The sequence below is a fragment of the Sorex araneus genome, chromosome X (genome assembly GCF_027595985.1).
Source record: "Sorex araneus isolate mSorAra2 chromosome X, mSorAra2.pri, whole genome shotgun sequence".
NCBI lineage: Eukaryota > Metazoa > Chordata > Mammalia > Eulipotyphla > Soricidae > Sorex > Sorex araneus.
The window spans coordinates 306,375,575-306,390,145 of NC_073313.1; the positions used below are offsets into that span (position 1 = coordinate 306,375,575).

Genomic DNA, 14,571 nt, shown 5'->3' on the forward strand with positions numbered 1-14,571 from the left:
TGTGACCATTTACAGGCTAACAAAATGTTTATAGGAAGTTATAAATAACACTAGGACTACCAGGCTGCCCACTGTTAACCACAGAGTAGTTCTGCTCATCTCACCAATCTGGGGTGTCAGTGACAAACACGGACAAATGATGTGGTGGGTAATTGTAACCTGCCCTCATATATTCTGCTTTCCTGTTGGGAACAGAGACCCTCTCACTTGGGGTATTGAAGAAAGAAGCTGCATGCTTTTTTCTTGGGGGGGGGGATTGTAATATTGTAAAGCATTTAAGAGTTGGAGAAAAAGAACATGGAAACAATTGTAAAGTTTATTCTTTGCAGTAGGTTGTGCTGCCTGTTTTGAGATTGCTGAGAGGATCAATGATTGCCTTTGCTTGAGGATCAATGACTTTGTTCCAACATGATTACTGAATATTCATTGGGTGTTTCTCTTGGATGAATAATTGTGATTAGGCTGTTAATATATTCCTGAATACATATGAAATTCATAGTTACTCTAATGTATGATTTGATCTGTACACCTACCACCCTGCCCAGGATCATGAAGGGCGTGTCTGCAGTACAGCAGGGGCTCTCATGGTCCAGAGCCCACAGATGCAGTCACCTCCCCTGAGACCCCCAATACCTTCCTCTCACTTAGACTCTGAAACTCATTGCTGTTGTCAGCTCATCAACAAAGAACAAGTGGGGGCATCTGGCTCAGTCCATGTGGGGAGGTGACTTTCTGGGCTGTATCACTGTGGATGTAAACTTCATAAACTGCATGCAGTAGTAAACTCCAATGTCCTCAGGCAGACAATTTATACAGGACATGTGCCCCCACTAAAAAGAAGCTCATCATCTGTGTAAAACTCAGCCACTGAGAGCTACTTTCACACATTTACTCTCATACCCACGGACCCACTGCTTCTACTGACCACGGGACACTAACTCAGTTATTGTCCCAGCACTTCTAAGATCCAGACTCTGCCTTGTCAGTTCTGGGTTCTGTCTCCCATCTAGTGGCTGTTTTCTGATACAGCAGCTGAAATGATTTGAGAAGCATGTGCCAGTGATTCTGTTAGAGACTTTTTATGTGTTTGAAATAGATACTACAGTACATATTATCCGTCCAGTCAGTAAGAATAAAAATCACTCTCTTTAAAATAGATTGCTCGAGCACTGTTTACAATAGCCAGAATCTGGAAAAAACCCGAGTGCCCGAGAACAGATGACTGGTTAAAGAAACTTTGGTACATCTATACAATGGAATACTATGCAGCTGTTAGAAAGGATGAAGTCATGAACTTTACATATAAGTGGATCAACATGGAAAGTATCATGCTAAGTGAAATGAGCCAAAAAGAGAGGGACAGACATAGAAAGATTGCACTAATCTGTGGAATATAGAACAACAGAGTAGGAGACTAATACCCAGGAATAGTAGTATGTAATACCAGGAGGTTGGCTCCATAGCTTGGAAGCTGGTCTTACACGCTGGGGGAAAGTCATCCCAGATAGAGAGGGGAACACCAAGTAATATGTGATTGGAGATCCTGTGCGGGAAGGGAGATGCGTGCAGAAAGTAGACTAGAGACTGAACAGGATGACCACTCAATACCCCTATTTCAAACCACACGCCCAAAAGGAAAGAGAGATATCAAATAGAAATGCCCTGCCACAGAGGCGGGGGAGGGGGGGTGAATTGGGGGTGGGTCGGAGGGATACTGGGTTCATTGGTGGTGGAGAATGGACATTGGTGGAGGGATGGGCTCTTAAACATTGGATGAGGGAAAAACAAGCACGAAAATGTGTGAATCTGTAACTGTACCCTCACTGTGACTCACTAATTACAAAATAAATTAATTAAAAAAAGAAAGAAAGAAAGAAATATAAAAAAAAAAATAGACTGCTCAAGCACCATCCCATCTGCTCCCATGCCACCCTCCAGCGCCGCCTCCAGTTTTCTCCCTTTCCCAGGTCAGTAATTGAACCCAGGAGGCCAATTCCCCTGTGCCCGCACTTCAGCATCTCCTCGGACCATGAGCCATCCACCTCGCCAGCACCAACCCATACACGCCTGTGACACCGTCCGGCGTCACTCCTAATAAATAAATACATTAATTGATTGATTGATTGATTGATTAATTAATTAATTAAAGGAGAAGCCCTCCACAAAATAATAATAAAATAAATAAATAGACTGCTCAATTAGTTGGGAGGTAAGGACTAACAGGGGACCAGGAATTCATGAGGAATGTGTGTCACCAGTAGTTAAGCACAAGTTTTTTCATCCTCACATAACATGGATGTAATTTCTGAAAGGAAGTAAGAAGAAATGACATGTGAGCATGGCAAAATGTCAGGGAGCAGAGGGCTCCTGACACCTGATATCGACTTCTCAACAACTTTGTGCCTCCTCTGAAATTATCCGGACTGGATCAGAACCCACAGATCCTACACTAGCGAGGAGCATCAGGCCTCAGCCTCTGCCCACATCAGACAGGACATCATGGCAGGGGAGGATGCACCCTGTGAGACGCCCTCAGCGTGAGCTATGAAGCTACTCACGTGTCCTCAAAACTAGGGTGGTAATATTTGTGATTATTAAAAATATCAGTAAAACATGGGTTCTAGGCCTTCTAGAGTGACCAGGCCAGCAGATATGAACTCTAAATGACACTGTCACCTGTTACTTCAGGAAAATTATCTCTATAAATTCAATCAGGAGATCTGTTGTCATGTCCTTACTGCTGGGATGAAAAGGAGAACAATGGAGCCTAAAACTGCTCCTTCGACATGGACCAGAACTGTCAATCATTGCATAGCCTGGCTACATCTGATACACCCTCAGCTGGGGAGGCTCTGGGAGGAGGAGCTGAGGTAGCCCAGCCACAAACAGCTGAACTGTGGGGGTTTATGAACTGGCCTGTATCACTGTGGGAGGGTAACTAGTACTCTGTTGACAGTAATAAGTGGCAGCGTCTTCAGCCTTGAAGCTGCTGATGGTGAGAGTGTAATCTGTCCCAGATCCACTGCCACTGAACCGGGAAGGGACATCTGGTCCTAAATTGGTTGCCCAATAGATCAGGAGCCTGGGAGCTTTCCCTGGTTTCTCCTGATACCAGTTTAAATGACTGCTAACACTCTGACTGGACTTGCAGGTGATGGTGACTTTGTCTTCCAGAGACGCAGACATGAACGGAGTCTGGGTCATCTGGATATCACACCGGGAACCTGGGGTTGAAAATAGAAACAAACATCATTACCAGCACTCATTGTACTTTAAAGTTATTTTCCCTGAAACCTCATTAAACCTCCAGTAAACCCCATTTCCCTCCTTACCCGGGAGCCAGAGCAGCAGGAAGCTGAGAAACTGCACAGGGGCCCTCATGTCCACTGTGGGTGTGACAGACACTGACCCTGCAGGGTGACACAGACTATTATTGAGTGCCCAGGAATGAGCTCTGAGGACTTGCAAATGAGAGGGGGCTGGGCAGGCTGGGCAGGCAGAGGGGGTAGGGTGTGTGTGGAGACCAACCCAGCTGTGAGGAAGTCAGGGGTGTGGGTCCCTGTGGGGAAGCAGAACTTTGCCCACAGAGAACATTCTCCTCCCTGGGCCCCCAAAGGGCCCCAGTGTGAGCACAGAAGGGTGGGTCCCTGGTCTCCTGAGAGTCAGGACAAGGCTTCTTGCTCTCTTTGCCCAGGGACAGGCTCTATCAGACCACAGCCACACAGACCCTCTAGGAATTGTAGACTCCTTCAATTTCACATCTTTGGATCAAATTGAGGGCATGCAGTCTTCCATTTAGCATTGATGTCCTGGTATTTTGGGGGTTTAGAGATGTCATCACTACCAACCGGAAATGAATGATAACAGAAGAAAACTTGTGGGGCCGTGGTTAACAGGCTGTGTCCAAATTTATTCCTGAGAGACAGTCTCACCACTTCCACCTCAGCCTCAGATTGTGAAGTTTGTTCTCCACATTTAGGAAAGCTCTCTGCCTTCCTAGAACGACCAAAGCACACTTTTTTTCTCTTTGGAAAGTTTTTCATATTTTACAGTCCCTCTTTCCATGAAAGATTTTCTTCTGAGCTGACCCAATGGAAATGAGTCCAGAAGGGATAAATGAGATGAGTTGCGCCCACCAAATCCCCCTTGAATGCACTGTGCTCTTTCAGCTCACATCTTTATCATACATCTCTTTTTCTAGTTTTTGATGCTTTTTTGTTTTTGAAGCATAGTAGCAGTTCCTTAGGCTTACTTCTGGCCCTATACTCTGGAATCACTCCTGACAAGGCGCGGTGATGGGAGGTGTAGGATAACCTATGGGATGCCTAGGACTGATTCTTGGTTTTCCACATGCAAGGCAAACACTCTACAGATGGTATTATCTTTCCAGACATCTCTTCTCACATTGGAAGCTCTCAGCAAGCCCAGGTACAGTTCATTGAGAATCAAGTAAGGTTAGGCTATAACTCCATAGAGAAATGACTCTCAGGTCTTCAGATAGGCATAAAAGTGGGCATCAGGGTGTGTCCAACCTGGGATCTAGGCTCTAACAGGGGCTTATGAGCTAGTGAGGGTAGAGTGCTGGGTGAGATGAGTCAGTATAGTCTCTAGGGATGACTTCCCCAACACCACCACCCCACCTCCATTTATCCACTGTTTCTTCTTTCAGGAGAATGCCCCTGGGAGTGAAAACCAGCAAAATATTGAAAGGCCCATGGACGATCCACATCATCGAATTCAACCTTCCTGATATCCAAGGACTCTCCTCCATGAACTGCTGACCCAGCTGGTAGTTTTCTATTTCTGAGAATTCCAGAGTCCTGGGTAGGGCCGGAGATCCATGGAAGGTAGCACAAAAGGACCCAGGGGAGTCCTAGAGTGATCATAGATTCTAATGGAGACGGGTTTCCCCCCAGTGATTAGCCTGTGACTGGGGCCTCTCCCGGTGTTTCTGTCAGACAGGGGCAGCACAGGGAGCCTCATGTTCTGCAGGGCCCCTGACAGGACACTCCAGAGTCATTTGAGGCCTCACACCTGATCCAGGCAGGAGAGATCTTTCTCCATTCCAACACACACATACACACACACAAACACACACCACAATCCACCATTGATTTTTTATTTAATTGAATCTCTGTGAGAGAGTTACAAGCTTTCATTTTACGATTACAATCACACAATGATCAAACACCCATCCCTCCATGAGTGCACACTCCCCACCACCAATATCCCCGGTATATCCCCCCCTTTCCCACCCTCCCCCAGCCTCTATTGACTTTTAAGGCTGCCAAGGTTCGGGTTTCACTGGACCACTTGTGTCTACATGAACAAACTTCTAAGCAATTCCTACTCCATGATTCCCATCAGCCACTTACCAAAGGACAATCCTGCACAGGGACTCACTGAGACAGGGCAGAATAAGGGTTGCTAGTGGCAGGATGGGAGAGAAAGAGACCTCAGTTACAATGGACACCAGAGGAAAGTGAAGATGGGTGAAGTGGGTGTGTGTACTCAGAAGAGCAGCTAGATAAGACAAACACTTTTGCCTGAACTGTCTGCTCCAGAGGAGTTGCCCTGAGGTGGTTTTGATTGCTGGAGTAAGGTTTGGGGGAAAAGGAGGATGAGACTCCAGGGTCTTCACAAAATCCTGTTGTCACAAGAGGCCCTAAAGTGAGGATTCCACCACAGGAGCAGGAGATGGGGGATTAGCACACAGAGGTTGTCTGAGCTCCTGTGGCAGCTTCCTCTGATGGTGAGCAGGGGACAGAGCAGCTGTCACCATCCTGCAGAGCCTCGGGGGAATGGACTGAGCAGAAGCTTCAGAGCTAGATTCAGTCTCTGATGCTCTGAACACTCATGTTGGCCCTGCAGGGACACTGACCTTCTTTGGGAACAGCCAAGGGGACAGGAGGTGTATTGCATTGTGTTCCCCATGGCATCTGAGTGAAGCAGCATAATGACACCCTAAACACAACTATCAAGGTGGTAGTTCATTCATTTTGATGGATTTCTGGTTGAAATCAAACAGCCTGCAGTTTCATCAACAAGGTGTTGCTTGACAAGGTGAAAATGATTTCTGAGTTCTCCTCAGCAGTCAGAATAGAAGAAAAAAGATAAAGTTGCCTTAGGGCCACCTTCTCTGGGTGCCCCTGAGCCAGACCCTGCTCAGAGGGTGCCAGGTGTGAAGCATCAGCTCAGGCTCCCTCACAGGAACACACAGGCTGAGGGTTCACACCACACACACGGGGTTATTACAATCTGGGAGACTGGAGAGTGAAGGTCAAGGTGCCTTAGGAACATTTCCTGTGAGACCCTACTCCTGTCAGCAGAAGCCCCTCTCTCTTCTTTTCCACACAAGCCTTTCTTGGAATTTGTGCCTGTGGGGACTGGGATGGGAGTTCGGAGCAGTGTTCCCTGGCGTCCCTAAACTCCCGTTTAATCCCCCTCCTGTGAGCATATTTTCCCTCATGTGACTCTACCGCTCTAGCTCTGAAACATCACAGAGGAACTTAAGTCAAATTATGAGCACTGGATGGAGATCAAAAGTCCATAGCATATAGGCAGGTCAGGACTTTTATCTCCACAGCAGAAAATGGCGGAAATCTGGCTACAACTCAGACTCTAACAGCTTTCATACTTTCCCACCACAGCCATGTCCCTGCTGACAATGGACCTGTTACTGTCTCAGGGTTTCTAGGATTCAGGGTCTCTCCTGTCATGTATGGGGTTTGTCTGACATCTCTTGGCCATTGTTTGATACAGCAACTTAATAGGTTTCAGCTGATGATGATCTCTGTGCTTCTGTGATTTAGAGAGACTTGACCCAAGTCTTTGGAATAGATACTGTAAAGTCTGTCACAAGCTGAACTGTGCAAAAATGTACTTTGCTGAAGCCAATTAATTGTAACCTTCAACTTCACTCCATCAGTGTCAGTTGCTGAGAATGAAACATACAAGCGATAAACACACAAGTGATAAACAATCACACATACAAGGACTGTACAAGATTTAGTGTGGCCTAGGCCGTCCCAGGAGCCCACAGGGAGCCACGTAGTCAGTGGGAAAGTGTCATTGCAACCTGGGACCCAACATGTGAGCCATTGTTTGGCAGAGACATTAAGGACAGTGAGTGAGCACCTCTACATTCAATGAAGAGCAGAGGCTAGACTGTCTCAGAGCCAATCAGCAGGAACTTTCAAGGGTGAAGCCTTTCTCTCTCTCTCTCTCTCTCTCTCTCTCTCTCTCTCTCTCTCTGCCTTTGGTACCCTCTACAACTCAAAGACACTAAATGGTTTAATCTATCATTTTCAGATAGATTTCATTCTCATACTTATGCTGTATGAGTACATTTTTGTGTGCCTGGTTATATACTCTTAGATCTAAACATTTTACCCAGGGGACTATCTAGACCTTGGGCTTTTTCCCAAAGGGGAAGTTTTACACAATGTGAAAAAACCGAAGTGTTCATATTCCTAATAGAATGATGAGCTAGTTGAGGAGAAGTGACTTAAAGTTGATCAGAGCTTGTTTTACCTCTATTTTTCCCTCCTGACCTCCCACCCCACCCTACTTCTATAACAGTCACTTTTCTCTCTCTCTCCTCTTTCTATCTCCTCTCTCTCTTTCCTTTTGGAAATTATGGTTAGCAACACAGATACTAAAAAGTTTTCAGGTATATCCTTTTACCTGATTTCAATACTCACTTATTATCCTGAGTGAACAGTTCCAATTCTTATTGTCATAATGGAGGTGAATAGAATTTAGACAAGTCAGGCAAAAATAGGCAAGTACTAGGGACTGTGAATCCCATGATATGTCATAAATGTTATTTAATGTATTTTATTTCTTTTGTGAATCACTGTGAGATACAGTTACAAAGCTTTCATGTTCACCATTCAGCCATACAATGATCAAACACCCATCCTGCCGCCAGTGCACACTTTCCACCACCAGTGTCCCAGTATATCCGCCCCCCCCATCCCAATCCTCACCCGGCCTCCACGGCAGGCAATTTCCCCATTTCCCCAATACTCTCTTTCTACTTTTTTTCTTTTTTTGCTTTTTGGATCACACCTGGGGATGCACAGGGGTTACTCCTGGCTCTGCACTCAAGAATCACCCCTGGCGGTGCTCAGGGGACCATATGGGATGCTGGGAATCAAACCCAGGTTGGCCACATGCAAGGAAAACGCCCTACCCCCTGTGCTATTGCTTCAGCTCCTCTTTCTACTTTTTGTCATTCTGTTTTGCTTGAATTTTCCCACCACCATTCAAACCTGCCTGACAGGGACAGATGTTAGATCATTTGGTGTCCATTGCTCATTTTGAATATCATGGGTGCCACAGTTACACACTTCTGGAATCCTAAATTACAAGTGGTTAGGTTTCAGAGACATTTAAATGGACATCTCTGAAATAGGACTGTCGGTGCCCTAGGTGCCCTAAGGATCGGTGCCCGGGGGCATATTATGAATGTGACAGCCAGGCGTACGAGCAGGCGGGCTGCTGGGGAGGGACAGCACGGTGCCTTTGCTGCCATGCGGCATGAAAATTTAGTCCTGGAACCCACATACCTGGGCCTTGCTTTTGGGATCTCTTGGTTGCAGTTTTCTATAAAAGTGTATGTATATCAAAAGCAAATTAAGAGCTTAGAGCTTCCATTAAGCTCTAAGAGGTTATTGAAAAGATTTGTGTCAATCATCCGGTACTTCGTAATGTTTCGCATACTAAAGTGGGCAAGGCATGGAGGATGAGATTAGGCTTCCCATCAGCTGTCAGTTCACTACAATTGATCATTCACAGCAGACCCCCATTTATATCTTGTTATGACATGGCTGAGAGCCATGGACTTTTGGGTGTTGATTTTGTAGCCTGCACTTTACTATATTGACCTATTTTTCTAGGAACTTTTCTGTAGAGTCTTTAGGGTTTTCTAAGTATAGTATCATATCATCTGCAAATAGTGATAACTTGACCTCTTCCTTTCCTATCTGTATTCTCTTGATGGCAGAGAGTCTCTTGCCCGCATGGCTGGCTGTCTTCCCTGGGGCCCCTCGGAGGGGATGGGCTCCAGTTTCCCTCCCCGCCTCAAGCAGAGCTCCGGGCAGCTGAAGACCACCGGATCTTAGCTACAGCCATGCTCGAGGCCCCTCTCCACACGTTTGGACAGGCCTCATGCTTGAAGGTACCAGCAGAGGAACCCAGGTGTGTATAATCCCATCAATGGCCAACATCCAGAGAGAGACTTAAAAGCAAGCTCTCAGAAGTAGGCTACAAGCTCTCAAATATCTTGTAGCCTACTTCTCCCTCTGGAAGAAACTGGCAAGCTTCTGAGAGTTCCTGCCCACATGGGACAGCCTTGCAAGCTTCCCATGGTGTATTCATATGCTAAATCCAGTAACAAGCTGGATCTCATTCTCCTGACCCTGAAAGAGCCCCTAGTACAACATCGCTGGGAGGGCTGAGTCGAGATAGACTTCTAAGATCTCAGGGAAAGGACGAAATGAGAGGTTACTGAGCTTGCCTGAGAAATCGGTGATTAACGGGATTTCGTGATCGTGATGCCCTTGATATCTTTTTCTTGTCTAACTGATATGGCCAGAACTTCTAGTACTATATTGAATAGGAGTGGCGAAAGTGGGCAACCTTGTCTTGTGCCTGATCTTAGAGGGAAGTCTTTTAGTTTTTCCCCATTAAGAATGATGCTTACTGTAGGCTTGTGGTAGATGGCTTTGAGTATATTGAGGAAAGTTCCTTCGATGCCCACTTTGCCAAGAGTTTTCATCATAAATGGGTGCTGGATCTTATCAAATGCATCTATTGATATGATTGTATCAATAATAGTATACAATATTATAAAAGATCAATAATAATATTATTGATCATATAATATCATACAATAATAATATCAATAATATTATACAATATTATAAAAGAAATAATTATTATTTTTTTATTGATACGATACATTATGTTGACTGGCTTGCGAATCTTAAACCATCCTTGCATCCCTTGGATGAATCCTACTTGGTCATTGTGTATGATCTTTTTGATGAGTCATTGGATTCTATTTGCTAATATTTTGTTGAAGATCCTTGTGTCTGTGTTCATCAGAGACATCGGTCTGTAATTCTCTTTCTTTGTGGTATCTTTGTCTGCTTCTGATATCAGGGTGATATTTGCTTCATAGAAACTGGAAGTGTTTTTGATACTTCAATTTCCTAGAAAAGCTTAAAGAGGATTGGGAGTAAGTCCTCTTTAAAGGTTTGAAGATTTCACTAGTGAATCCATCTGGGCCAGGACTTTTATGTTTGGGGAGACTTTTTATTACCGTTTCAATTTCCTTGATGGTGATAGGTCTGTTCAGGTATTCCATGTCTTCTTGGGAACCCCAGGACACCTCCCCCCCACACCACTCCCCACCCCCTACCTGTGTAGCGGATAAATTTCACTTTACTTTTCTCTTTACTTTGATTACATTCAATATTTCAACAAAAACTTCACTATTAATGTTTGGAGTTTCCCCAAAAAAAGTCAGACCTGTTGAAAAGGAAACATTTGATAATTTGTTTTACATTGCTGACAATGAAGAGTTATTGGATTTCTGTAATTTAGTAACTAAGTCCAGGGAAATTTCTGCCAGAAATTGCATCACTGCAAGCTCATACCTCCCTTTTTTGTTGTCATAAGATGGCGGCCAGGGCTCAGTTCACAGTAGTCTAGAGACATTTCTGCAAGAAAGTGCTGGTGCCCAAAGTAGTTTAGCTGGCCTCCGGGACCAAGGTCATGCAGCAGCAGAGAGGCCGCATACATCTGATCAATTCATTTGTAGGGTGCAAGAATCCAAAGCTCTCTGGTTGCATGCAGGGTTGCAAAGAAGCTGGCCAACACCTGGAGGTGCTCTGGGGCCAGGTGGTGTCAGGGTTCTGCTATGGGTCCTAGTCCATGCTATGTTGAGCTATCACTGAAACCAACTCGTAAAATTCTATGAACGACAAATTTTCATTAAAACCAAGGAGAGAAATACTTAGGGGAAAGAGTCATAAACAGTGTGGGACCATGGTTGATAAATCAGTGCCAATTTAGAGACTATCTAACAAGCCAAACTGTGTCTTCTTCAAGTCCTCTATCCTCCTTATTTTTCTAAACATTATTTCAACACCCTGGCTCTGAGGTAAGGAATTCTACCTTCATATCTGCTAAGTCATGCTGCCTATAATAGCTCTGTGTCATTGTAAACTGGGAACAACCTGGTATCCCTGAAGTTTATTATTTCTTTCCCTCATCTTCCCCTCAACTGACAAGATGAAAATGTGTCCAGGTGGGATGAATGAAACACTCCACCTAGACTCATTCCTTATTGAATGTCTTCTGTCCCATCACATGCGTGTCTCTCAGTCACAAACATCTCATTATTCCTAAGACATAGCAGCTCTCAGAGGCCTGATGAAGGGCTTAGTGTCTGAACAAGACTGGGGACAGCACCACAAAACAGTGAATGTCAGCATCCTCACAGGTGTTGAAATTCAGATAGTGGAAGGAAACTTTTATGAGGACTTAGGCACCAGCATGGGATGTTGGAGTTAATATGTAGTGAAGGGTGTGTTTCCATAGGAGGGTTATGACTCTAGACTGGTGCAAGACCAAGGCTGTGTGAGGTGAATTAGTATCCATGTCTGTAAATGCATCATGCCAGCACCCCAGCTCACCACTGTTCCTTTATTCGATTGCATGTCCCAGAATTGCAAACCCAGCTATTGGTTCACAGTCCGATAGTTTTTCTCCACAAAATTCATCTCCAAACAGTCCAAATCAGACCTCATGGTGCTCTAGACCAGCAGGACTCACCCACATCAAGATGTGTAAGCATTCTGGCAGGTGAGTGATACTCATGATTTGACATAAGGAAGGAGACCCACAGTGGACTTGGAACCCAAGAGGAAACAGGTTTCCCCCTCGAGTTCAGCCTGTAGGTGATGCGTCTCCTGTCAGGAGCAGCACAATATTGGTATACAAATGCTGGATTTTGTCTTTCCATTCTGGAGAAATATAATTAATGTCAGAAATCTCCTGAGGTAGTCACTTTCATTTTTACAAGACCTGAGCAGGCAGGCAACACTGCCTTTGTGATTGAGTATACTCTCTTTTTGAGCCCTATATAGCAAAACATTAGACTTAGCATGGGTTGTTGAAATATTCCTCTCTCCCATGGTTCCTCACTTGTCTTTAATTTTACCCAGACATTCATTTTTCCATGTGGGAAACTTGATTTCAAGTGATATTGAATACAAAATTGTCGAGCGCCGCTTCGACCAGCGAAGAAACACGCAACTCAGAGATCCTTCTGGCTACGATTTATTCAGGAACTTTCTCGTGCATTAGGGAAGAAACGGGAACGAGGGGGAAACGAGGAGGAGGAAAGAGGGACGCATGAGGGGGAACCGACTAGCTAGGTGACTTCCCCCCTTATCTACCTCTCCCTGCTTGTTTGCCCTCAAGTGTCTGCAGCTGATAAACTAGCCATAACATGTGAGCGTGACAAGACATCCTGATTCCCCATCAGGTGTTGTTCACGAAGCACGGTGCAACCAACAAGAAACAGGTGTTCACGAAGCACGGTCCCATGGAGGCTCTCCACACAAAATACCATTTCCCTACGACTAAAGTATTTCTTTTTTTCAGTGGCAGTTTAGGTCTTTATCCTTGCAGTCAGTGTAGCAGATTGAAGCATATTCTCCAAACTCTGTAGGTATCAAGATGCAGTTTGTATCACATCAGATTCTGGCCCACATCAGAAGGTGCCTTGGCATGGCGAGAAAGTACTTGTGAGATGTAGTCTGTGTGAGATCATTATGGTGTACACTTGCCTTCACACTCTGTTATGGAAAGATATTAGTTTATTTTAATAAGCTTTATAGAATGGCCGTTCCCCTCACCTCTGAATTTTAAATGACACTGTCACCACGTCATTCAGAAAAAATAATCTCCATAAACTAAATCAGCCGATCCGTTGTGTCTGTGCTGCTGGAATAAGAGGAGAAGGTTAAAGACAAAATGTGTCCCTTCAACTTGTACAAGAATCCTCTATCACATCACAGTGTGGCTACATCTGACACTCTGAGCTGTGGAGGCACCAGGAGAAGCAGTTGGGGCAGCCCAGCCTCACACAGCTGATCTTGCTACAACTCACACTCTAACAGCTGTCATTCTTTTCCACCACACCCACGGAACCCACTGTCCCTGCTGAAAACCGGCTTTTGCTGCCTGTTTTTCGAACTGCCAGTGTATTCTGGTCCTTTATGAGGTCTGTCTGCCATCTAGTGCCTATTTTGTGATACAACAACTTACAAGTTTCGGGTGCTGATCCTGGGGGATCCAGAGAGACTTTCCACAAGTCTTTGGGACAGAATGTAAAATATGTTACCTAATCACAAATATACCATGCTAAAGCCAATAGGATTGACACCTGAACCTCTGTCATGAGGGGGTTGGTCTCAGAGAATGAGAGACAGACACCCAAGGAGTCCAACAAACACACACAAGGACTATCCAGGCTTTAGGGTGGCCTGGGAGCCCCAGTGAGCACAACTACATTCAGTGTGTGAAAAATCACAAAGGCGGCACGAGGGTGGGAGAGGGAGACGAAATGATGTCTCGTGTTGTTCTGTTGTCCGCGGGCACTCGGGACAGTTCTCTCTCACACATGCCACTTGTGGTTGGTGCTCTCGAGCCGCTGTGTATGGACCTGAGTGGATGACTCCTCCTTGTGCTCTGCTTCTGTGTGTGCCGCTGTGCTCTCTTCTGCCTGTCTCTCTATCTCAGTCTCTGTGGTCTCTCCTCCGGTCTCTTTCGACCTCTCTCTCTCTTCTGTCTCCCTGCCTTCTTCTGTCTCCCTTGTCTTCTTCTTCTATCTCCCCTCTTCTTCTTCTGTCTCCCTTGTGTTCTTCTGTCTCCCCTCTGTCTTCCCCCACAGTCTTGGCTTATATAGCAAATTACATAGGGTGGTGACACAAAGGTGGGTTGAACATTAACAAATCAACGAAAAAGGGTAAGACCATTTCTTGAGGAGATTAACAAAATCCTTTCTGAGGAGATTACTAAGACATCCGTTCAAGGGTGGGGTTCAAAAAGGGTGTGTCAGGGTGTGTCCCTTTCTTCCTTCCTCAGCTGGTAATCTGCTTAGATAGTTATAGTAAATTTACTTCTAATATTTCTAGCAATGTCATTCTTTATGAGCACAGTAAGAGATATATCAGACTTAAAGTTTGGTTCTTCCTGAGGACATTCACTATATATATATTCCAGACCACAGTCCTCAGTCCAGGTTAGTCTTCCTAACCCCAGCAGGGTCCTAGTCTCATCGTTACTTTTGGATCATGACAGCATTTGTCTATGATCATGCTCTCAACTTATAGTTGAGTATTGTGGCGCTTTGTCCTGGCCCATTTTGATGCTGGGGTAGCTCACAGCTTGCCATAGGTCCATTCTGTCCCTCGTCGGGATCCTGCTTTTCGGGTGCTAGGAACTAAGGACAACTGAGTCGAGAAAGCAGACGCCCGAGAGTAAATATTA

The 14,571-nt window shown here is 45.1% G+C and overlaps 1 gene segment (V, D, J or C); it reads right to left on the reverse strand.

Moving 5' to 3' along the window:
- Positions 1 to 2,904: 2,904 nt before the first annotated feature.
- LOC101537520 (immunoglobulin kappa variable 1-39-like) lies at positions 2,905 to 3,384 on the reverse strand. The segment is given in 2 exon segments: positions 2,905 to 3,224; positions 3,333 to 3,384. Coding segments are annotated over 2 exon segments (369 nt in total).
- Positions 3,385 to 14,571: the final 11,187 nt, after the last annotated feature.